Consider the following 25,899-nt stretch of genomic DNA (forward strand, 5'->3'; position numbering starts at 1 on the left):
TCCACTTCCCCTTAGTTTACCCAATTTCCTGTCAGCAGTTTAGTTATATTCCTCTACATATAGTTCTATCCCTTAAGTTAAATTCCTCTACACCATTATATAATATATACATTTATTTAGTTAAGATAATAGTATTACTCCAGATACCAGTAACGTAAATATACATCGTTAACAGTCACCCAAGTCATTACCCATGACTTTGTTGGTCACAGTATTATTGGTGCATAGTGAATTGAAGGTTTTATATTAGTAAGGGGGTTCATCCTCCCAGCTATCTCGTCACTGTTGTACTGGCCTCCTTTATTTGACTGAATGGAATAGTCAGTTACTTATTGTGTAATATGGATATATAGATCTATAGGGCAATCCTTTTTAAGTACTATCCAGGCAAATGTGGCCGTTGGCGGAAGGGGGACATGGTGGCTGAGGCAATGGTGAGACAGGAGGGGGGCATAGTGACTGTGGCAATGGAGAGACACAGGAGGGGATGAGCTGAAGTTGCTGGAGAGACACAGGCCCTGATTCAGAGGCACTCGCAAAAAGCGAGCGCTCGCTCTGAATCAAGATGGGTGCTTTTTTTTTTAGTTGCGGCCTCTTGGCCGTTCGCATAGGTGTGGGTTACCACCCACAGCTTATGCGAGCGGCCAAATGATGGTCGCGATGGTCAAGACCATCGCAACCATTGGGCTTGCAATGAGACCCTTGCGGTAGGGTCTCGTTGCTGCAAGCCCCAGTGGACTTCCTGCTCTAATAGAGCAGGAAGTCCACCTACTGACATCACGAGTGATGTCAGTAGGGCTGCCCTCAAATGGAAGGTGTTCCTGCAGGAATGCCTCCGTTTGCCCAGCCACCCCCCCCTGCCCCATCTTCCAAACTGGGTGAGCCACCCCTTTTGGATGCGAGCGCTGGAGTGAGTGCTTTGTGCGCATTGCCTAACAATTGACCCGCTTGTGAGCATAGCGCTTGCGAGCGGGTCTGCATCAGGCCCACAGGTAAGCTAAGGCTGCTGGAGAGACAGGGTGAATGCTGTGGCAGGGTGGGGAGAATGCGGTGGCTATAGAGACATGGGGGAAGCTGTGGCTGTGGAGAGACACAGTAAAAGGTTCTCAGGCCACAGAGAGACACAGGAGGGAAATGGAAGCTGTAGTTGCTGGAGAGACACAGAGTGGGGGGAATGCTGTGGCTATGGAAAGACAGGAGAGAAGTTGTGTCTATGGAGAGACACAGAAGGGAAGCTGAGGCTGCTGGAAAGACACAGGGTTGGGGGAGAATTCTATGGCTATAGAGATACACAGGGTAGGAAGAATGCTGTGGCTATGAAGACACACAATGGAAAGCTATGGCCATGGAGAGACACAGAAGGGGAATGGAAGCTGAGGCTGATAGAGAGACACAGGGTGGGAGGAATGCAGTGCTATGGTTATAGAGTGACATGCAAGGGATCTGAGGCCATGGAGAGACAAAGGGAAGCAATATAAGGTCATGGAGAGACACAGGGCAGATCTGAGGCCATGGAGAGATACAGGAAGGGAAGACACTAAGACTGCTGGAGAGACACATTGGGGGGGAATGATGTGGCTATGGAGAGAAATGGGGGGAAGTTGTGATAATGGAGAGACACAGGAAGGGTTCTGAGATTTATGGAGAGAGAGGGAAAGATCTGAGGCAACGAAGAGACACAGGGATACGGAATATGAGGCCACTGTGACCGCAGAATGATCGCAGTGGAGCTTCCGCATACGGCAATGCATACACAGTACGCAACAATCTGCCGTCTGCGTAGGAAATTGCAACAGTGATCCGTAATATATCAGTCCCTCAGTGAGGACGATATTGTGGTCACTACAATGGCTCTTCTGACTGGCTGAGTGCTTCTTGATACTTCCCATTGGATTCAGTATGATTTACCGCTGGCCGTTCAAATCCCGACAGCGGCAGCCCGACAAGGATGAAAATCCCTATTGTCCTAGGTAAGTATTTCCTAACCTAATTTTACCCCCTACCCCTAACCCTCCCTTAGGGGTGCCTAACCCTAACCTCCCCCCCAAGTGCCTAACCCTAACTCTCCCCTTCCCTGCTGCCTAAACCTAAGTTCCCCGGGAGGGTGCCTAACCCTAACCTCCCCCCCGGGGGTGCCTAACCCTAACCCCCCTTCCCCTAGCCTAAACCTAACCTCCCGGGGGGGTGGCTAACCCTAATTCCCCCCCAGGAACCATAAACCTAACCCTCCCTTCAAAACAGCTGTCTGTGCCCGTCGCCCAGTTTACCTTTGATCGGTAAGCCGGGTGTCGGTCTCCCGTTGTAGGAAAAATGACAGGCGTCGGGATTTCGACGCCTGTCATTTAACCCTTGACGGGATTATACAGTCGGGAAGCCGGCGGTCGGCATTCCATCCATGGGCTTCCTGACTGTTTCCGCTTTCCACTGATTATAAAGAAATTATTAGTGTGGCTGCTGTGGTCTATTCCCTTTATGTAATTGAATTTTCATTCTATCCGTGGTAATAAAACAGATTCCCAGCTGATTTTTTTTTAAAGAGGAACACAGCGGACGCTTACATTTAACTGAATTTAATTAGCAGTTTAATTTAAATTTTTGGAATTATATTTTACATGATAAATGCAACTTTAGCACAGATGGTGTAGTGGTTAGCATTACTGCCTCACAGCACTGAGGGCCTGATTCAGAGCCGCTCGTAAGCGGCCGCTCGTTCACTCTGAGCGATGTTCACACATCTGCGCATGCATATGGGTTGTAATACGCATGCGCCAACCAGTCAGTGCGGTCGGAAATCGTGTGCTCGCAAAATAGCGAATGCCTGCTAATTTGAGTGACAGGATGAGGCGTTTGTGGGTGGTAACAGGGGAAGGTGCTTGAAAACGGGGAGTGGAGATCCGAACGCAGGCGTGCCAAACGGTCAAAAACCGGCATTTTAAGGGTGTGCATAATTAACATAGCAGCGTCATCGACCACGTCACTTGGTTGTCTATTAGCCTGAACTGCTCGCATGATTGCGGTAGGAAAATGCTACCACAAGAATAGCGAGCAGTTCATACGCCTTTCGATGTACTCGATTAATCTAATAAATAGCGGAGATGACATATGATGCGAGCGGCAAAGGGGCGTCTTTACAAAATATCACAGATATCTCCTGGTTACCATTATCCCCCAATAATTTCCAGTCCCCAGAAAAGGACGTAGAAATTATGTAATTCATCAAGTTTCAAAAAAGCATTTTTTTTGGAACTTGTGAGTGATACTGTATGCCACTCTGAGGGAGTGTACAGTCCTCGATACCCATCAGAAGATGCCTTTTACACTTTGTGCAGTGTAAAAGGTCTGTGTTCTACCTGCGGCTCTCGGCTTCCCTCCTCCCTGCTCTTCTGCTCTATCCTCAGCATGACCCGACAGTCCAGGGCTCACCTGCTGGCTGTGTCTTCGGGCTGGAAGGAAAGAGGAGCCGGGGGAGAAGTGACAGACAACTTTGGCTGCCTGTCATTGACTGCTCGCCAGTGCAGCTCCTTCAGGCAGCGAGACAGTGGAGCTGGCGGCCACCGCAGATAGGACCCGGCAGTGGGAGGGGATTGTACCTGGAAGAGAGCACCCACCAGCGGGGGTGGACAGGACCAGGCAGCGGGGAGCGGGGGGGTTGGATGGACGGGACACTGCACAGAGGAGCCAGCAGCTTAGACGGGACACCGCAGTGCACAGAGAACCCAGCAGCAGAAGGAAGGGGGTTGCAAGGACAGGCCACTGCACAGAGGAACCTGAAGCTTGGATAGGACACTGCAGTGCACAGTGGACCAGGCAGCAGGTGTGGACGGGACACCGCAGAGAGGACCCGGCAGCCTGCGGGAGACACAGTACAGAGGAGCTGGTATAGGGGGGTGCCACTGACTGTAGAGAGGAGCTGTTGGGGGAGACACTGTAGAGAGGAGCTGTCAGGGGAGACACTGTAGAGAGGAGCTGTGGGGGGAGACACTGTAGAGAGGAGCTGTGGGGTGAGACACTGTAGAGAGGAGCTGTGGGGGGAGACACTGTAGAGAGGAGCTGTGGGGGGAGACACTGTAGAGAGGAGCTGTGGGGGGAGACACTGTAGAGAAGAGCTGTGGGGGGAGACACTGTAGAGAAGAGCTGTGGGGGGAGACACTGTAGAGAGGAGCTGTGGGGGGAGACACTGTAGAGAGGAGCTGTGGGGGGACACTGTAGAGAGGAGCTGTGGGGAGAGACACTGTAGAGAGGAGCTGTGGGGGAAGACACTGTAGCGAGGAGCTGTGGGGGGGGGACACTGTAGAGAGGATGCCGGCAGGGTGCAGTTGAAGGGAAAAAGTATCACATTTCCGAAAAGGTGTCTTCGCAGAAATAGCATATTTTTGGAAACAATACTTTAGTAATGCAAGAATGATGAATCGAGCTAAGGTTAACAATGAAGTCATGGCGAGTTCAAAACTAAAATATCACACATTCAAGGCCTCAGGCTTTATTCCATAGTGCTCATTGTCTGCAAATAAAAACGGCAAGAGTCTAAAATTCACTTGTTGTAATTTGAATGTGAGCAAAAATGTCATGAAGCCATCATTCATCATGTGTGATGCAATCTTACTTCACTTTTTCATGATGATGTTTTCTGTGTGTGAGGATTTTGATGTGAGCAACAAACTAAAATTCAAGAAAAGCTGTCTAGTTCCACAGATCGTCCTCTATAAGGCAGGACCATAGCAAGGACGGAGCCAGTGAAGCTCGAGCTCCAAGCGCCTGCTCTGGCTAGGGCACTACAGATCGGCCGTCTGACGGACTTCAGCTTTGAAAGGTGGAACAGAGCCAGAGGGAGGTGGCACTGAACAATGGAGCCATGAGCAATAACAAAAAGGGAGGAGGAGGTGATCCCTTCCCGTCATCGTCCCCAGCTCCTCCTCTTGGTCTCCTCTGAGCTGGGTCCCACCTCCCATCCTGATGTCAGCAGCCAGTCTGAGTCACACAGATTGAGAGTCAGTCACACAGGAGGAGAGAACATGGCGACATTGTCCCTGAGCCAGGTGCTGTAGTTCAGAGCCTGTGTTGTGGTGCCTTTGACTGGGAGGAGTCTGAGTGGTGAGTCCGGTGATGTCACACTTAACTGCTTTGATGCCACATGTCAATAAAGGCCACTATTGTGGTATAATGTGTATAAGGGGCACCACTGTGTGGCATAACATGAACATGTGAATATGGGGCACTACTATGGCATAACATGAATAAGAGACACTACTGTGTGGCATGACATAAATAAGGATTACTACTGTTGGGTATAACGTGAATTTGGGTACTACTGTGTGGTGTAATGTGAATAAGGGACACTACTGTGTGTTGTAATGTGAATAAGGGATACTACTGTGTGGTGTAATGTGAATAAGGGACACTACTGTGTGGTGTAATGTGAATAAGGGACACTACTCTGGTGTAATGTGAATAAGGGACACTACTCTGTGGTGTAATGTGAATAAGGGACACTACTGTGTGGTGTAATGCGAATAAGGGATACTACTGTGTGGTGTAATGTGAATAAGGGTCACTACTGTGTGGTGTAATGTGAATAAGGGACACTACTGTGTGATGTAATGTGAATAAGGGACACTACTGTGTGGTGTAATGTGAATAAGGGACACTACTCTGGTGTAATGTGAATAAGGGACACTACTCTGTGGTGTAATGTGAATAAGGGACACTACTGTGTGGTGTAATGCGAATAAGGGACACTACTGTGTGATGTAATGTGAAACAATATGGTTCAGTATAATTAAATCAGAAAAAACAGTTATGTGATTAAAATGACACAATTTTGTCAAAAGTGGGTTTGCTGATTATATAATTAGTACAACTATAGTGTACTTATGATCAGCAAACCACTATATGGGGATTGTTAAGTCAAGGTAGAAAGAATGTTAGTATATATTACATGATGAAATCCTCATCATATCATTCCTGTAATATGGACTAAGGCCCTCATTCAGAGCCGGATGCTCTGACAGAGCGCTCGCTCTGAATCAGGGTGTTTTTTTTTTTTTCATGGAGCGGCCTCCTGGCTGCTCGCATTGCTGTGGGTTGCCACCCACAGCTAATGCGAGCGGCCATGATGATGGTTGCGATGGTCAAGACCATCGCGACCATCGGGCTTGCAATGAGACCCTTGTGGTAGGGTCTTGTGGCCGCAAGCCCCAGAGAGCTTTCGGCTCTAACACTTGTGATGTCAGTGGGGCCGCACCCAGACGGTAGGCGTTCTCATGGGAATGCCTCCATCTGGGCAGCCAACCCCCCGGCCCGCCCACCAAAGGGGGCGTGCTGTCACTCAACATCAATAGCACGCCCCCTTTGGTGCAAGACCTGGAGCGACGAATTGCCCGTCGCTACCCGGGTCTCGCGCATGCGCTCTGGGCCACCATCGACCCGGTTGCGAGCGCTTAGCGCTTGCAACCAGGTCTGAATCAGGCCCTAAGACAGAGTTTTATTACTCATATTAGATGTAACCCTCTAATACACCTTTCAGACTTGTCGAGAATCCCGGGAATTTGGCCTGCCTCAGCCAAATTCCCGGGTAGCCGCATCTGTCTGAAAGGTACCTACCCGGGAACACGTTCCCGGGTAGCCGCCCCTGCAATCGACCAGGGTTTTTCCCGGGACTTTAGTCCCGGGAAATTACCTTGCTTCTATCTGAATGATGCTACCCAGGAATTTGCCCTCGGGCTTCACCACACAGCTCCTGATTGGCCGGACACGGCTGCCTGTTGATGAGATCATCAGAAACAGCCGGACAGTGGAGGGCAGACACCATATAAACGCTAAACATAGCGCTAAGAAGCCAGCGCAGTGCTACAAGGCGGATTTAGGTGCCGCAACAGTTGCAGAGAGACCCGCAACACTACGAGGTGAACTTGTACCAGGTGTTTGGAGAGTTGTGCCAGGTGTGTAAACATATTTAGCATCTAATGTTATTATTTATTTCATAGTGTTATACTATGTAAATTACTGTTTTTTATTACCTTATTAGAAGAGCTTGTTTCTTATTATATATGGCATCTATTTTAAAATACTGAAAACATTATTACCTAACAAGAGATTTAGGCCCTCATTCAGAGCCGTACGCTCTGAGCAGAGCGCACGCTCTGAATGAGGGCCGGCCTCCATGAAAATGGAGCGTCCTCCTGGACGCTCGTATAGCTGTGGGTCACCACCCACAGGCTATACGAGCATGCATTTTGATGGCCGCGATGGTCGTGACCATCGCGACCATCGAAATTGCGAGCCGGAGCCTGCGGTTGAGGTTTTCAACCGCAAGCTCCGGAGTGATTTTGGCTCTATCAGAGCCAAAATCACTCCCACTGACATCACTAGTGATGTCAGTGGGCCGGCTTCTGACGGGAGGCGTTCCCGTGGGAACGCCCCTGTCAGGGAGGCACGCCCCCGGCACGCCTACCAAAGGGGGCGTGCTGTCAATCAACATCGACAGCACGCCCCCTTTGATCAGACACAACGAGCGAAGGACTTTCCTTCGCTCGTCGCGTCTGGCGCATGCGCACGACGGAGCTCCCTCCGTCGTGCGCATGCTCAGTCCATAACATCGACCCACTTGCGAGCGGACAGCCGCTCGCGAGTGGGTCTGAATCAGGCCCTTAATTTTTATTCATTTTCTTATTCTTTTATTATTTTTAATCTAAATTTTCTGGGTTTTCTTTAGTGCGGTAATCTTTATTTTTTCTGTGTACAGGTGGTTGGTGATCATGGCACATTGGAAGGACGAGGAGGTCCGTGAGCTCTTTCATGTGAGGGGAGAGGAGGAAATAAAATCACAGGCACTGTTAAAGATGCCATGATCTATTGCAATGTTGCCAAAATCCTGGCAAGCCAGGGTATTGTGAAGACACAGCAGCAAGTCCTTAATAAGCTAAAGAGCCTAAAGAAACAATACACAAAGGTCCATGACCACAATCGTAATCGCAGTGGTGTGGGAAGGATGGAGTGGGCCTTATACGATTTATGCAACAACGACATGCACGCCTTCAACAACTCCTGAGAGCAGCCAGCAGAGCCCGGCATTATCGCAGGTCCTATTTGATGACCCAGATGAGGACTCATCTAATACCATCATCATTGAACCAAGCACTGGCACAGATGTGATCTCTCCAATGCAAAGGCAAGATTCTGAGTCGGAGCCACAGACCCAGGGAGACAAGCCCACCCTACGCAGTAACAGTAAGTTTAAATCAAATAACTTATGTTCTGCTGCATTAATCTATGTAATGTTGTCATTAAATCTCTAGCATATAGTAGAAACCGTATTGTTTCTGCGTTTATCTTGTAGTGGAGGATGGGCACCGCATGCAAAGAGACATGCTGCTTTTTGAATTTGGACCATTTATTGTTTTGTGCTTCAAATATTTTTTACATCTGTTGCTCAATGTTTTCTCTCTTTTATTTTCAGTTTTCTCAGTGCCAACACGTAAAAAGAAGAGCAAAATTGATGTTGCTACCAAAGCCATGACAAATATTCTTTGTGAACAACTACGCGACCTAGATTCGGAATGGCAGACACAAGAGGATGCCAGACTGCAGCGGTTCATTGCAAATGAGAGAGAAATGCAGAGTAATTTGCTAAAGGAAATGATGGCTATGCAGGAAAGGCTTAGTCGCGATAACCGCAAATTTTTTACTCAAATCTTGAGCACAATCCACTACAAACCAAAAACATGTTCCACCACCCACCCATTTTGGGCAACAAGCTAATTATCCAAACTCATTTGGGGAACCATCCCAGTATGTGTAGCAACCTCAGTCTCCCACCTCATTTGAGCATACATCACAGTATGGCCAGCACGCTAATTTTCCCACAGCATTTGGGCAAATTATACCCCTTTTAAACCGGAGCTAAAACCCGGGTTTTTGAAGGGTTAACCCGGGCAGCTCCCTGGTGTAAAAGGGGAGAGGGTTGGATCGCCGGGTCGAGTGACCCGGCAATCCAACCTAGGTAACTAGAAGGATTTAACACGGGCGTAGCCCGTGAAACCCTGCTGTGAGAACAGCACACTCTGGGTCACGATGACCTGGAGTGCGCTGCTAGCCGGCCGATTGGTCCGGTTTCAGTGGCGCTTGGAGATGACGTCATCTCCAAGCGACCACTTTCACTCTGCAAAAGCCGGGTATATGCAGACCCGACTGCGGTGTGAGCGGCGCTGGCTCGGGAATATCCCGAGTCGGCGCCGGCAAAATTCCGGGTCTGATCCGGATAGGAACTTTGGGCCTGATTCAGACCCGGACGCAAGTGGCCGATCGCTCGTCTGCCGTACGAGCGGAAATATTTAAATCCAAGCGCTCGCTCGTATGTTCGCTCGTAGCTAACCTTCCGCCCCATATTCTCCCAACCCCTCCTCTAGCTAGCGAACGTTCAAAATAGCGAGCGTCAGTCTCCTCTTTGGTTGCAGACTCGCACAAGTCAATTCCGGAAGTGGCCCTGTCAGTTTTCGATTGCCTGCTATTTCATTCTGCAAACATACTTGAATCGATTACTGGCAATCACTATATTAATTACCTTAATTGTTATTCACGTTTGCAATCCTGTTTTTTTTTTCCAATGTCAATAAACTTTATTCTTGTTAGTGTGTGTCATTTCTTCCGCAGAATACGTACGGTTTGACCAAGGGGATAGTTGTACAATGTAAAAGTTTGTTTGAATGCTAGTAATGTTTTTTTTTTTTTGTTAAAGCAGATTTTTTTTTTTTTTGTTTAAATTTTAATTTGCTTACGCATGTCACTGCATCAAGCCTATCATAACTAACATTATATTTGTGAGGGTGTAGGTCACATGACTCATACACTAACCAATAGAATTGTTTCTGTTAATTTACAAAGTACATTAGCCAATCAAATATTTTCTAGGTCCTTTATTAAAACTGTTTTGTGTAAAAAAAATCATTGCCATCATGAAAGCCAATGCCTTCTGTAGGCGGGAGCTAATGGTACATACAGAAGTTATGGACGAGCGCAATACCAACCAGCCGCACCCCATCACCAATATACAAAAGCGTAGGGCCTACGCGGAGGTGCGCCGCCGCCTGCATTCCCTCGGCTATTGCGGAAATATAGGGCAGTTGGAACGCAGGTGGTCGGATCTGCGGCGCAGATCACCACGCCTGCTGGACCTTTTGCGGCTCCGGATTGGCCAAAGTAAGTGTTTCTGTGTATGTTAATATATATATATTTTTTTTATATTTTGGTCATACCTGCGTTTGCTTGTTTACAGTATATCCCTGTTTTTTTTATTTTAATGCAAATTTAAAAAAAATATATATATATGTTATTAAAATTGTTTTTCTCCATCATTTAGGGGCAGAGCGGATAGTCAATCGGCGCCGACGTGTGGCTCGTCCCCTATCCCCCACTCCCACCCAAACATCCCCTGCCCACTCTTCCCCAAATTCCCCCTCCACCCCAGACCTTGCCAACCTTCAATCCCCTCCCTCTCCTCACCTGACCATCCCTCCAACTTCCCACTCCCCTCAAACCCAACCTCACTTTTTCACACACTCAACTCCCTCAGCCATAACCCCTCCTTCTTCAATTACCCACTGGCCCACCTCAGATGAGGAGGATTTCGTGGCTCCAGGCCCAGTCCGCAGTGTGGCTGGTATGTTTACATTGTAAACTATGGTTTTTTTTTTTTTTTAGTTTTTGTTTTTTAATTTGTAAATTAATTTGGTTGATGTTGTCCTTTTGCCTGTGCAGTTCAAAATAGTAAAGTAGTTCAAATGTTTTTTAGATATATCTTTGTGAAACAATGTCAAGGATGTTTTCCCCTTACACATATGACACATGTCCAAACACTCCCACTTGTGTCTTTCTTGTTTACGGTACCAACAAATGTCGTAGTTTTGCTTAGGTTTAAGACATATGTTTTTTTTGGTTATTTCTACTTTTTGGCCCCTTATTTGTTGAAAATCTTTTCGTTTTGCATTCCTTTTTTTTAGGACAGGTTTTTGTAACTGATGTTTATTTTTGTTATAGCCAGAATTTTTTTTGGGTTTGAACATTCAAAATGAAGGTGTCATTTTAGTAACCCTCACATTTTTGATCCCTATAGAGGCCCAGAGGCATAACGAGGCCATTGTAGGAGGTTTGGCGGAACTCCGGGGCCATGTAATTGGCATGCTGGTGGCCTTGGATCACCTTTTTTTCGATCCTGCGCCAATAAGTTTTTAGCGTTATACCCAAAAAAAACAAAAAAAAATAAAGTTTATTTTGATTTATTTAAGTCTCATTCCTTGTCTGTAAATCTTAGATTGTTGAACCTTACATAAGTCTACTATTTGTCCCTGTGTTTTTAAGTAATGACAATTTGTTTGTAGAAAGGTCAAGTATGTAAGCTTGCACATTAAACACATAACAATACCAATAGGTTTTTAGAATTAACGTCAAAAATAGCATAATTATTTTTTGGGGTAATGTAAAAATTAAAGCAACCTGCTTAGGCCTAGAATTGTAAACATACTGATTCACCATAATACCTTTGGTGTTTGTTTTTAGCAACAAAGCAGGGTACAAAAGTTTAGAAATTAATAAATTACAGTGTTATGCATTAAGCATGTTTGCATTTTTTGGAACAGGTTTCACTTGTTTGTAATTTACGAAGGAAATGGTTCTTTAATGAAAAAAAAAATGTATTGCACACAAATAATAAACACCAAGTGAATTGTCAAAACAAAATCACACAGTTAAAACACACACAAAAGTCCCAAAAATTCCAAAAACCCAAAATAAAAAAAAAAATCAGGAACTGTTTGTTGAAGTAGCATGCCAACATGAATCCACAAATGAGGAGAGGAAATCATTGTTCCCGTTATATCCAATGTGTCCACATAAAGTCATTTCTGTTGATCAGGTAGTATGCAAGGATTTTTATGGTCATTTTAGGAAATAAAAAATAAAAAAAAAAGTTAAAAGTGTACATTTAAAAAATACATATCTACATTGTGTCAATTAAATTAATTTATAGAAATAATTACCTAAAAAACCGGGCAACAATTTGATCGCGTATGGCCCCCCCACATACTGACCTCCGACCAACCTCGGGGGGGGCGTCCTCAGGCAAGGCATCCTCTGGCTGCATTGGGACACCACTCCTCATGGCGATGTTGTGAAAAATCCCACACAGGACCACAATTTTGGAAACCATAGCCGGCAAACACATGAGGTCGCCACCAGAGCGGTGGAGGCATCTGAATCGGCCTTTTAAAAGGCCGATACAGCGCTCCACCACCTGCCTGGTGGCTGTAAGTGCGGAATTATACTGACTTTGTGGCCCTGGTGTGGGGACCAAATAAGGAGTGAGCAGCCAGGGCGTGCAAGGGTAACCACTGTCTCCTATGAAAATATTATAAACAACATCAGGACCATTGTGTACCAAGCTTTGCATTGGTTTCAACAGAAGGTGTCAACTTACCCAGAAGCCACGCATCACCAGCTTGTAGGTTGTTTAATTTGTGCCAAATCTCTGATTGCCGGATGACGAAGGAATCATGTGCACTGCCTGGGAATTTGGCATTCAGGGACAGGATCTGGAGGGAGGCATCACATACCACCATTACATTCATCGAATGAAAGTGCTTTCGGTTCCTAAATATTGCCTCCAGCCTTGCTGGAGGCTGAAGTGGTATGTGAGTACCATCCACAACCCCTATGATGTGTGGGAAGCCAGCAATTTGATAAAATTTATCCTTCACCACATTAAGGGAACCCATATCCAATGGCATTTTAATAAAATGATGGAGGTGTTTAAATAGTGCATCCATCACTGCCCTCAGGATCCTAGAAAAGGAGGATTGGGAGATTCCTGCGACTATTCCCACGGTGTTTTGAAAGGATCCTGAGGCACAAAAATGTAACACCGACATGAATTGCATAAGTGGTGGTATTGCTGTAGGACTGTCAATTTGCCGTTCAACATCACTCTCTATTAATGAGAGAGTGTCTATGATGATTTTTGGAGGCAGACGGTAGCGCCTTAACACCTCATCATCTGGCATTCCAAAAAGGGTGACACGTGTTCTATATATCTGGGGCCTTGCATGCCTACGAGGCCTATGCCTGGGACGAAGTTGAGGTTGGTCGGGTTCTGGAACCATGGCCAAGAGAATACGACCAACATCAACCTGAAATGTTAAGCAAGGTAGTTATTGTTTTAGACAAATGTGTTAAGAAAAATATACTTATCTTTTCAAAGAAAACCAAAGAATCTTACAGGCCTGGGTAGTGTCATGTGAAAAACCACCTACATTTCAAAAGGATAAAAAAAAATTTAGATTAATTTTATAAACTAGGAATTAAACCAAATAATTTACTAACATTTAGAGAAGGGAGCACACATTAGTTCGCAAAATAGTACGCTACATTTAGACTTAAGACATGATTTTACACAGAACAAGCACACATTAGTTCGCAAAATAGTACGCTACATTTAGACTTAAGACATGATTTTACACAGAACAAGCACACATTAGTTCGCAAAATAGTATGCTACATTTAGACTTAAGACATGATTTTACACAGAACAAGCACACATTAGTTCGCAAAATAGTACGCTACATTTAGACATAAGACATGATTTTACACTGAACAAGCACACATTAGTTCACAAAATAGTACGCTACATTTAGACTTAAGACATGATTTTACACAGAACAAGCACACATTAGTTCGCAAAACATATGCTAAGACCAACACATCTAATTTTTTAATTAATAAAACCAAAAACACTTACAAAAACAGACAAATATCAAAAAGTTATAAAAGGTCACTTGGGTTCCAGCCAAAATAACTTTAAAAAAAAAATAAATTTGGCCACAATTTAGTAATAAATGTTTATGGGAATTATTGAAATACTTACTCAAAAATATAAATAAAAATAGCTAATAAAAATACACAAAAATGCTAACTTAAACAAAGAAAGTATTTAAAAAAAACGCTCCTTCAAAAAGAAAAAAAAAACTCCTTCACGTTCCACCAACCAAACAACAAACCACTCTACACCGAAATACCTCCAAGAATCAAAAAATGCCACCTCGAATGGAGTCACACCAAGTCATAAATAGTCTACATTTTCCCGCTCAAATTAAGGACGGACAATAGGAGCGCACAATGAATGATGCGGCCGAATAATGCTGACGCATGTATAAAAACGTCACCGAAGGCCCAAATCGGTCTGCTGCATTGAGACCGATGAGTACAGAGCAGCAAAGTACTAGCCAAGAGGCGCCATGTAAGTATTTGTTTTTTTATTGGTAAATGTTTATGTTCAACATTACATTTTGAAACATTTTACATTAAAAATTTTTTAATCCTTTAAAAAAAGGTGTGGAGGATGCCATGGAAGAGGCTGCTGGGCCTAGTAGGCAAACTAGGGCCAAAACAAAAAGGCAGCCACAATTCACAAGGAAGGAGATTGAGGTTTTGGTGCAAATGTGCAACGACAACCTGGCACAGGCACCAAGGAATATGGGTGCAACCCAGAGATGGAAACTGTGGGACGACATAGCCAGTGCAGTCAATGGGGTGGGTGAGTTTGAACGTTCAGCCCGGGAGGTCAAACGCCGGTACGTAAAAACTACATTTGACTAAAAAGTGTTTACAGGTCCAAATACTGCAGTAATAATGCCAACTTTTTAACCAACAGATGGAGCGACTTCAAATATCGGCTTAAACAAAAACTGGCTGATAGGGCTAGGCATGCAGGGGGGACAGGTGGGGTTCCCACCCCTGTGTCACTTGAGCTCACGGATTTGGAGGAGCTGGCACAGGGGTGTGTGCAGGATGAGGAGGTGTTTGGCGTGTCGAACATGGATACCGACATGCCAGACTTTGCGGCTCCTCATGTTGCCCCAGGTAAATGTTGTAATGTTAACAACTCAGAAATGTGTTTTGGAAAATATCTAGATTATAATTTTACTCTTTTCTCTTTTTTCTCACAGAGACACAGGCGGATGAGTCTGCTCCAGAGGTGAGCTTTGGCCGCAGAATTTCTTCTGGCTCTGCAGGGGAGGAAGCAGTAGATCCGGCTGGGGACCCTGTGGCAGACAGTCCAGGGCATTCCCCCTCGCAGGCAGTGGCCCTCCTCACTGATCTCAATGTTAAAACGGATCAGCACACCGAGATTCTGCTGAGGATGGATGCTAATCTGCTATGGGTGGCAGACGCCCTGGAGGAAAATGCTGCGGCCAATGTGAGAATTGCAAATGCCCTGGAGCAGCTCATTCGCCAGCACATGTTGGAGCCGGCCTCCCTTCCTGCCGGAACATCAGGACCCCCCACCTCTGGCACAACAACAGCCATCCCTCCAAATGTGCCAGAGGTGGAGCCCTATGCCTAGTCCAGAGGCCACAACAAATGCCTCTGGCCAGGCCAGCTGAAGGACATCCCGGACCCGTTCAGGCTCCCTCCAACCCCCGGCCAAACGGCCTAAAAGGCGATGACAGCACTGGCTAATTTCTCCACAATCCATCTCTGTGTTTGCCCCATATTCCTTAATGCCAAAAACCTCCCTCTCCTTTCTTGTGAATTGTTTTTATTTTTTTTTATTTTTTGATTTCAAATGCCACTTATTTTGTTTGTGTGTCGCCAAAATCATTTGTTAATAATTTTTACCTTAAAATAAATTTGTTTATGAAAAAAAAAAAGAAAAAAATTACAAAAATTGACACAATCATTTAATAAAATTATGTTCAAAATCTGCAAAATTCTATTGTTGATTTATTCAAAAATTGGTTAAAAGGTAATCCCTTAAACAAAATTGCAAACAATACAACGGAAATAGAAACATTAAATTTTTTTTGAAAAAACAAGGGTTAAAAAAAATGTATGAGTTTTAATTAACACTTAGCAAAAAAAAAAAGGACGATTAATTAATTAAAAAATTAGAAAAAAAAACATGCGTACAATATTGTTTCCCTAAAAAAGAAACACTTACAAATATTTCAAAAGCCCACAAAAAAAAAAATGTTAGCTAATTGATTGTATGACCCAGAAATTAGCAGCTGAGTAGTTCACCTGCGTTCGGTTTTTAGCTACTAAAAAAGGTCTATTTGCTAAACACCTTACAAGCAGTTTAGCAATTAAAAGATGATTGTTTTTGTGGCCTCAATTGATAAATCAATACACCATCGATGAGCCCAGGGAAGTACGAAGAGACCATCATCATTGCGGTAGACTATACCAGACCACAAGCTGAGTGAGCAGTCTTGATGGAAATTGGATCAGACAGTGACGTATCACTTGTTCCGTTCACATTTGGCGCTCGCATAAGATAATTTATGTACACCCAAAAAACGCCTCGACACGCCTGCGTTTTCCCATCTCCACCCCCGTCACCACCCCAAAACGGACAGTTCTGTCAATCACATTTGACATGTCACTTCCTGTTCGCTGTGTCTACGATCGACTGAAAAATGACCGCAATCAGACGTACGCACATGCGCACTGTTATACCGATGCATGCGTGGTTGTATAACATCGTCTGACTACGAACGAACGGCCTCTTACGAGCGGCTCTGAATCAGGCCATTTGTTCCAACTCCAGGTCAGACCTGGAATTTAGGTGGAAAAGGGGTATTACATACAAGTATGCTCAACAAGCAAAGCCCCCCCAGCATTTGGCCAAACTACATCCCATATATCCAAGCATCCACAAACACCTCAGTCATCCTCAACATTTACAGATAGTACATTAGATAATGTACTCGAAGGTCAATTTAAAGATACTTTGCCAGCTAATACTCTGTCACAGGAACGTACTCCTGACAAAAACCCAGAGTTTACAGTTTACAGAAATATTTAACTGTGGTGATCAAATATATCTAGTGATGTTAACTAGACATATCCCATATGATGATGTTGAAAATATTATGGTTACTGCTTTTGTCATAGGATATTGAGTTGGTGTAAACAAGGATCTGCCAAAAAATTCTGGTCCTATTTGTTTTATTTTAAAGGCTTGTTTAATGCCTCATAGCTATATGCACACTTAACAATGTTCTGAAGTAAATGTGCACTTTACTTTTATTTTTTTTGATAGTACTGTTTGGTTTTGAGTGGTGTTGTATTTTGTAAGAAATATGGAAGGCTTTCAAACTTCGTATGCAAAACAAAGGCCTTTATTAAAATAAAAGATTTTTTGAACCTTTCAAATATTAAGTCTTTGTATTTATTTCAATAACAATAACTCCCAGTCCCCATATAGCACATCCCCACCTTTACATGACCTCATTAATGTGTGCCAGCATAACGTCCACTTATAATGACAAAACTCTGTTTTCCTATGTAAAACTCTGAAAAACCCTGCTCTTGTCTGAAAGGGGTCTACCCGGGAATTTCCCAGGTATAAGCTGTAGTGTGAAAGGGGGGTCTCGACCAAATACCCGGGATTTTGCACTGGAGAAATTCCCGGGTCTGAGCAGGAAATTTTCTGGGTTGTATATCTGAAAGGGGTATAACTGAGGTACCAATAATCGTAAGGAGTTCTCTGGGATAATATCATTCATTCTGGTTTGATGCACACTCCTTTAAGGGAGGACAATTGCAGTACTAATGTTTTTCACTAATTAATACAATCCATTAATACACCCCTGTAATAATTTCAAAATGTATTACAAATTTATATAGAAGAAGGTAGTCACCACAATCCCAGCAAGAGAGGGAACCATTGTTTAAATAACAGGAATATACAGACAGTCACAATAATTGCATCAATATGGCAAAACTCAAATAATGATGTTTATTTTATATATATATATATATATATATATATATATATATATATATATATTGTATAGGCACACACATACAGCGGGCACAGACGAGGGGCGGTGCTGACAATAGGAGGGAAGTCCCTCTGCCTTAAGTGCCCCAGGACCCCCAAAATCGTAATTTGGCCCTGCTCCCAGTGCTGCACCTGGACCCTGAGTGTCCCCTCCGAACCACACATTACTAGGCTTGCAATGTTGCGCTGTGGTTAATTCTGTGCTTTTGTCTTTCATTTTTATTTTACTGTACCTGTCTTCAACAGTCATCAGAAAGGCTGCCTTATTATTGCAAGTGCTGTTCGCTTCTGAAAATGTTGTAGACGTTTCACTTATAGAGTAGCAATAGGAGCCATGCCTACTCCAGCCCTGTCAACATATAAGATGATATGAAATGAGCACAATCACAGTACAGTAAAATATGACTGTACAGTACATACCATTGTGACACAGCTACTGTATATTGTGATTGTGCTAACATTAGGAAAAGGGGAATGCATGACTAACGTTGTAGATGTACTTATAATGGACCAATTCAAGGGCTGCAGGAAGGTTTAAACAAGTTTTGGCTAACTTATTAATTATATCTACTGAGTAGTGATATGCTACATTATATAACCAGAGAAAACAACAAACTCATCCAGCCATGAACTCAATGAGATGCGCTAAGTGCAACACTCTGATGCTGGCAATTACAATCTGTCCCATACTGGTTCAAATTGGAGATGTGTCTGATTTCACTGTCCTGTTAACTTTAATCCAGCACAACCAGGCCGCATTGTTCCACTTGGCAGAATGGTTCCATAAATTGCGGTTTCATTATTATGAACCTCCCTTCAGCATGAATGATAACAAAACCCTACTTAGTGATCAACAAAGCCACCTACCTTTACAATAACACATTCCTTAAGTCACTACATCAGAACCTTTAATTGGGTCACTACAACATAACCTTCCTTAGATCACTACATCAGAACCTTATTAAGGTCATTGCAACAGAACCTTCCTTAAATCACTACAACAAAACCTACTTTGGATCACTACAACATAAACTTCCTTAGATCATTACAAACAACAGTACCTTCCTTCGATGCCAATAACAGAACCTTCCTTAGATCCCAATAACAGGACATTTCTTAGATCACTACAACATAACCTTTCTTGGAACACTACAAAAGAACCTTCCTTAAATCACTACAATACCTACCTGAGGTCACTACAACAGGACCTTCCTAAGATCACTACAAACAACAGAAACTTCTTTACATCACTACTAAAGAACCTTTCCGTAGATCACTACAACAGAACCTTCCTTAGATCACTACAACAGAACCTTCCTTAGATGACTTCAACACCTACCTTAGATCACTATAATGGAAACCTTCATTAGTTCACTACAAAAGAACCTTCCTTAGATCACTACAAAAGAACTTTCCTTAGATCACTATAACAGAACTGTCCTTAGATCACTACAACAGAAACTTCCTTAGTGTCATGCCTGAGGGTCAGAGTTGGTCGGAACAGGCTTGGAAGACTAAAGTGGAGACTTGGGAGGCGTGGATGAAGTTAGGAGGCTTGTGCCAAGACTTCCTCATGTATGAGGTGTGGAGTTAGAGGAGCTGTTGAGCATGATGGGCCCGAAAGCAAGGACAGGAATGCAATGTCACAGCGAGTAGGAATAAGAAATGGAGATAATGATACTGTATAGATGAGCAGAATCGGGTAGGGACCGATGATGCTGGATTATTGAGTAGGGCTGCAATGATCGGTAATGCTTGACTGAAGAGCTGGAACAGTTTGAGACCGATAGTAATGAACTGTAGTACTGAATCGGTTGGACACAGATGAAGAAGTTTTGAAGTTCTGAATCGGTTTGAGACCGACGATGATGAGTTGAGATCCAGGAGTGGTTTGAGACCGATGAGGATGAATTAGATTTCTTAATCTGTTTGGGACAGATAATGAATGTGTCAGATGGAATCGATGTTTGGAGAGGACATAAGGAATTGATTATTGGAGATATTGGATGAGACAGATGATAGGAGGTATCAGATGGGACCGATGATTGGAGGTATTGAATGAGACTGATGATTGGAGGTATTGAATGAGACCGACGAGTGAATGTATTGAATGAGACCGATGATTGGAGGTATCGGATGGGACTGATAATTGGATGTATCGGCTGGAACGAGTGGAGGACAAGTCTCAGTGGTAAAACCAGACTGGAGTGCAAGATGGTATTGGAGACTTATTTACCAGATATAGGAACTTGATAACGGACTGGGACCATTCAGACACTGAGTAGCTGGGAGCTCAGCTCAGAGCTGTAACTTCAGTAAGAAGCAACGTTGTACTGGCAATGTGGGCCAGTCAGGAAATGGAATTTATAAGGGTTTATCCCCAGGGATTGGATGCTGCAATCAGCTGGTCTGGGAGCAGGCTCTGACTTTGGTCTCAGAGCAAATTCTGGCATGCAGCTTGTGTACCATCATCCTGGGGAGACACGCTGTGAGCAAGGGACTGTGAAGAGCCATCTTCACAGTGACAGGACACTGTGTGCTCAGTGACAAGACACTGTGGACCTCATTCAGAGTCGGTCGAAGCGGCCGCACGGTCGTACGGGAAAAGGGGCCGGATATGCAAATGATGCACTCGCATGTTGCGTCTCTAAGTCGGGATCTTTAGCTGCCCGACCAAGGGGAGGAAGCGGCTGGAAGATAAAAAATACGCCCACTTCTCGTACGCATTACACGTCATCTCCGGCCATATAAGGATTAATCGAGACCATCGGGCACCATCGGAACTGGTCGTAGAGCTTAAGGTTGACCATACCCTCTCTTAAGCTCTACGATCATGTCAGTGTAAAAACCACCCATGTCACATGTGCCATGATGCTACTTTGTTAATTATGCACTCCCATAAACCGTATGCACTCCCATAAAACGCCGTTCGCATAATTAGGCACGTCTGCGTTCGGATCTCCACTCCCCTGTTTTCAAGCACCTTCCCCTGTTACCACCCACAAACGCCTCAATCTGTCACTCAAACTACCGACCTGGCTGTGTTCAAGGAGAGAGAAATTTCTGATCATAGCGGCTAGTTTGCGCACGCGCAGTGCGAATTTTACGCTTGCGCAGTATAGCGAACATCGGTGGCGTACGACCATGCGGCCGCTTCGACCGACTCTGAATGAGGTCCTGTGTGCTCAGTGACAGGACATAGGCCCTCATTCAGACCCACTTGTGAGCGGCTGTCCGCTCGCAAGTGGGTCGATGGTCTGCACTGCGCATGCGCACGACGGAGGGAGCTCCGTCGTGCGCATGCGCGAGACGCGCCGAGCGAAGGACTTTCCTTCGCTCGGAGTGTCTCATCAAAGGGGGCGTGCTGTCGATGTTGACTGACAGCACGCCCCCTTTGGTGGGCGTGCCGGGGGCGTGCCTGCCAGACGGAGGCGTTCCCAAGGGAACGCCTACCGTCTGAAGCCGGCCCCACTGACATCACTAGTGATGTCAGTGGGAGTGATTTTGGCTCTGATAGAGCCAAAATCACTCCTGGCCTTGCGGTTGAAAACCTCAACCGCAGGCTGTTGCTCGCAGTGGCGATGGTCGCGATGGTCAAGACCATCGCGACCATCATCCTGCACGCTCGTATATGCTGAGGGTGGTGACCCACAGCTATACGAGCGTCCAGGAGGACGCTCCATATTAATGGAGGTGGGCCCTGATTCAGAGCGAGCGCTCTGGTCAGAGCGTCCGGCTCTGAATCAGGGCCATTGTGTGCTCAGTGACAGGACACTGGGCGGATGGGGCAGGAGCAGCGCAGGCAGACCTCAGCACCAGTAGGGAGCGATGTGCAGCATGAGCAAACCTCTGTGCTAACCAGGAGTGATTCACAGAGCAAGCGGACCTCATTGCTAGCCTGGACAGAAACTGGAGAAAGTGATTTTAAGTGTGCGGAGCCTGAAACTTAGATCACTACTACAGAACCTTCCTTAGATCACTTCAACAAAGCCTCCCTTAGATCAATACAAAAGAAACTTCCTTAGGTCACTACAACAGAACCTTCCCTAAGTCAAATCAAGAGAACCTTCCTTAGGTCACATCTTAAATAACTTAAATGGGGAGGGAACATGTTGCAGCAACAGACTAAGGAGCACCCAATTAACTGCATGATTTGTGAGTAGATGATGTAAATGACGGTTGTGGTTATGCAATACATGAATATGAAAGCACCACTCTAAAAATTAACTTGAAATAATGTACAGTACCTTATCACACCCCTCGTCTACGGGAATTTGGTCATAAGCAACTGCCAATGGCTTCCTCTTACACATATAGGGAAATTTCTTCTCACACATCTTATCTGCCCAATGTCCATCCTGTGGTGGGGAGAACATATTATTATAATATCACAATGTATAAGCCAGAACCTTTATCCAAAATGTATAAGAGTGCAGCCTATCAATTCACTAGGAACTAGTGACATCACTGAGACATAAATAATGCCAATATGACATGTGAACGAGTGACCCCACTCCTATGACACAAACTGCTGGAAGTAATCGTAAATACATTTATTTGCAATAAATCTGCAAATGGTCAGCACCCATTCTCAGCTAAGCTGCGCCATTTAAATGGTGCTAAATTGGTGTTAATGGTGTTTCTCAGATATTCAAATCCCATCTGGCACCAACAATCGCCCCACGGTGAAAGTCACTTAGAGTAGATCACATTTCTTCACTATTCTGTTATTTGGAACAAGTGAATCTCTTGACCATGTATACATGATTTTTTTTTATTGGCTAATTTGATATTTGCAATAACAAGCAGGTGTGTAATTTATTTTTACAAATAAAGTGGCCACTGAGCAATCAGGTTTAAGGAGCATTGGTAAAGTAATATATACCATCTGTTTTACTGTTGTTTTACTGTTGTATATTTTGTATAAGACTGTAATTGCTTTTTTATTATTACATCTAACTATTTTTTAATTTTTTTGCTTAATTGGGACTGGAAGTTCGCACAGGCATTGAAGACTGTCTGATAAAGTTGTAAGACTCCTCATATATCTGCCAGCCAGTTGCCCCGACAAACTTTTCTTGATTGGGGTGAAACTAGATTTTCTATCACTCTTATAAGCAATGATAAAAGAGCTAAGTTTGTGCCTGGGCATAGTAAATAGATTCCGGGATTTTGGCCCAAAAACCCCTGGATTTCAATCTCGGAATTCGTGCCTCAGATCTCAGGATTTTCGGAATTACAGTGCACATACGTACATTTGTATTCAGCTGGGTAGCGTTGAGCTCAGTTGCTGCACCGGCCAGGGCAGGCTGTGCAGCTGCACATGACCATCAGAAGTCACACTGCGCAGCCCTAAGTCAGCCGAGCCCTTCAACAGCTGTGCCTGCCCGCAGAGGTTTCAGGGCCTGATTCTGACCCGCTCGCGAGCGCTGTACGCTCGTAAGCGGGTCGATGGTGCCCTAGTGCACATGCGCACGACGGAGGGAGCTCCGTCGTGCGCATGCGCGAGACCCGGCGAGCGACGGGTAATCCGTCGCTCGGGGTCTCGCACCAAAGGGGGCGGCGTGCTGTCGATGGTGAGTGACAGCACGCCCCCTTTGGTGCCGGGGGGGTCCGGCCCCACTGACATCACTAGTGATGTCAGTGGGAGTGATTTTGGCTCTGATAGAGCCAAAATCACTCCTGGGCTTGCGGCAGCGAGACCCTACCGCAGGGTCTCGTTGCAAGCCTGATGGTCGCGATGGTCTTGACCATCACGACCATCATCATGGACGCTCGCATAAGCTGTGGGTGGCAATCTAAGGTAGGAGGGCCATGATTCAGAGCGAGCGCTCTGGTCAGAGCGTCCGGCTCTGAATCAGGCCCTCTGTCTCAGTGCCATGGCTGCGTGGTGATAGTGAGTGATACTGTCACTGTGTACACTGTCTGAACGGTGCCAGCAGCCGGACTCGGAGTAGGAGGGACTCACTTCACTGCTCTCAGTTTGGTTGGTTTTTTGCTAATTGCTGTTACTGATTGTAATAATAATAATAATAATAACTATGTGAAATCTCAGAATTATGTTACTATCTTGGGACCACAATCACAGGATGTAGTAAGCAGAGAGGCTTTGGAACATCCCTCTGAGCTCTGTTTTTACTGTGACATCCTTCCCCTTTTCTCCCCCTTCTGTCATCACATACAGTAACATATTGAGAGTTGTGACCTTGTGGCAGCCATATTTATGGTTGCACTCCAGAATGATTTTGAAAAGGAAATGATGATCTGTAGGAGGATAGCTAATAACAATCAGATACTTAAAAAAAAAAAGTAATTTATGATTACTGCTTTAAGTACATTATGTAATGGTTTATAAAGAGCCAGTGTCCCACCTTAGTGTACAATGCAACACAATCCTCTTGTCTGTTGTCGAGGTGAGATGGTTCTCCTCTCTGCCAGACTGTATATATTACTGGGGACCCATCACTCCATTCAAAAAATAGTTGCACCTTCAGGTCATTTAATCCCAACCAAACATACTCTATTTGTTCTAGAAAACAGAATTTAAACAGTTAAATTATTTTTTGATCCTGACAAACCTAGGCTAAAGTGAAGAGAGTGAAGCTATCTTCATGACAATGCTTAAATTTTTGACCGCATTTCTTGGACAGAGGGACAGTACAGAGGTGTCTGTTCTTACCTGTTCTTACTATTGAACTCTGTCCTGCTCTGTTCCATATACTGTAGATTTTATTTTTAAAAGTATAGAGGTAATGCTTGATATAACATCACCCTATACATCTAATGGATCAAGTATTAGCTCATATTTTGATCAAAACATTTAAGCTTCCAGCCATTGTTACTAGTTCTTAATTCCTGCAAGCAGTGGCGTCAGATCGACTTTATGTTGGGGCAGCAACATAAAATCGTTCCGATGCCCTGCGCAGGGCCGGCTCTAGGGGTGTTCGACCATGCGGGCACACCTCCAAATAAAGTAATGTAGGGGGCATGGCCTATGGTAATTAGGCCACGCCCCCATTTTTGGTCATGCTGCGATGTAAGGGTGCCCTGCCGGCTCCGACCCATGGAGCCGGCCCTGCGCTATAGCCTATTGCTATAAAGCACAGCCTCTGACCGTCTGCGGTTCTGATGCCCATGCCTGCAAGCCATAAACTTATGTGGGCTGCAAACTTAACATGTTCTGATCAAAATGTGAACTAATAGCTAATACACTTATTTTGATAGCTATATACAGATTTGCAATAGTGAGGACATGTACTGACAACAACCGTCTTGTTTTGTATTCATATGAGGCCTTTATACTGCCATTTTTAGATTGGAATATACCAGAAATACAATTTAGCAAATTTCTTTTCTCAGCTTCAAAATACTGCCTAGTGTTGTCCTAGCTGCCCTCTATGGTAGGTAAGTATTAGAATGAAGACTTTTTAATGCATTAATGTTAATATCTAGTCACTTGTTTAGTGCTACTTACCAAACTCAAATTGGGAGGTAATAAAACCAGCTTCTTCTATATTGTGCACACTTACGAGATCCCCTTCTTCCTTCCTGCATGATAACATTGCGTCCGTCCAAATCCTCTCCTCTTTATGCAGAGAATAACAGTGACCAGAATAGGGTATCCAGGAGGGTGGGCAGGAGATGGGATCACTGCTCCCTGTGACAAAATGTAAGAACATGTCTGTGCATTGCATGTAAACTTTACGTCTGTTGGACATACTGTATGCATCCTCCCCTGAGGTTTCCAGTTCAAAGCTGCCACTTACAGTTTGGTATCGCTAAGTCATTTAAAGTATTACAAAGACTTATGCACCAAGCCCCCCCTCCCGTATACACATAACTATATGGTCCAACTCTGACAGAGGTTCTGAAAAGTTCAACATAGGAGCTACTGTATCTAATGGTGGCACTAGTCTGCTGTATACCATTCATAGGGGGAGATTTATCAAAGCTTGGAGAGAGATAAAGGGCCTCATTCAGAGGCGGTCGGAGGATGCAAGCGGTCGCTCAGAAACTGGGCGGCCGCTTGCATCCTGACCGGCCGCCTCTGTTTCGGTCGTTAGGCT

General features: G+C 44.7%; 1 protein-coding gene across 1 annotated transcript in view; it reads right to left on the reverse strand.

Moving 5' to 3' along the window:
- LOC148517452 (macrophage mannose receptor 1-like) overlaps positions 1-25,899 on the reverse strand; it is a 182,194-nt gene that overhangs the window by 57,739 nt on the left and 98,556 nt on the right. The window contains 4 exon segments of the mRNA XM_088478637.1: positions 18,067-18,182; positions 22,081-22,191; positions 24,205-24,362; positions 25,308-25,490. Coding sequence (XP_088334763.1) covers positions 18,067-18,182; positions 22,081-22,191; positions 24,205-24,362; positions 25,308-25,490 — 568 coding nt within the window.

This window comes from Taudactylus pleione, unplaced genomic scaffold, assembly GCF_031769625.1.
Source record: "Taudactylus pleione unplaced genomic scaffold, aTauple2 ptg000216l, whole genome shotgun sequence".
Lineage (NCBI taxonomy): Eukaryota > Metazoa > Chordata > Amphibia > Anura > Myobatrachidae > Taudactylus > Taudactylus pleione.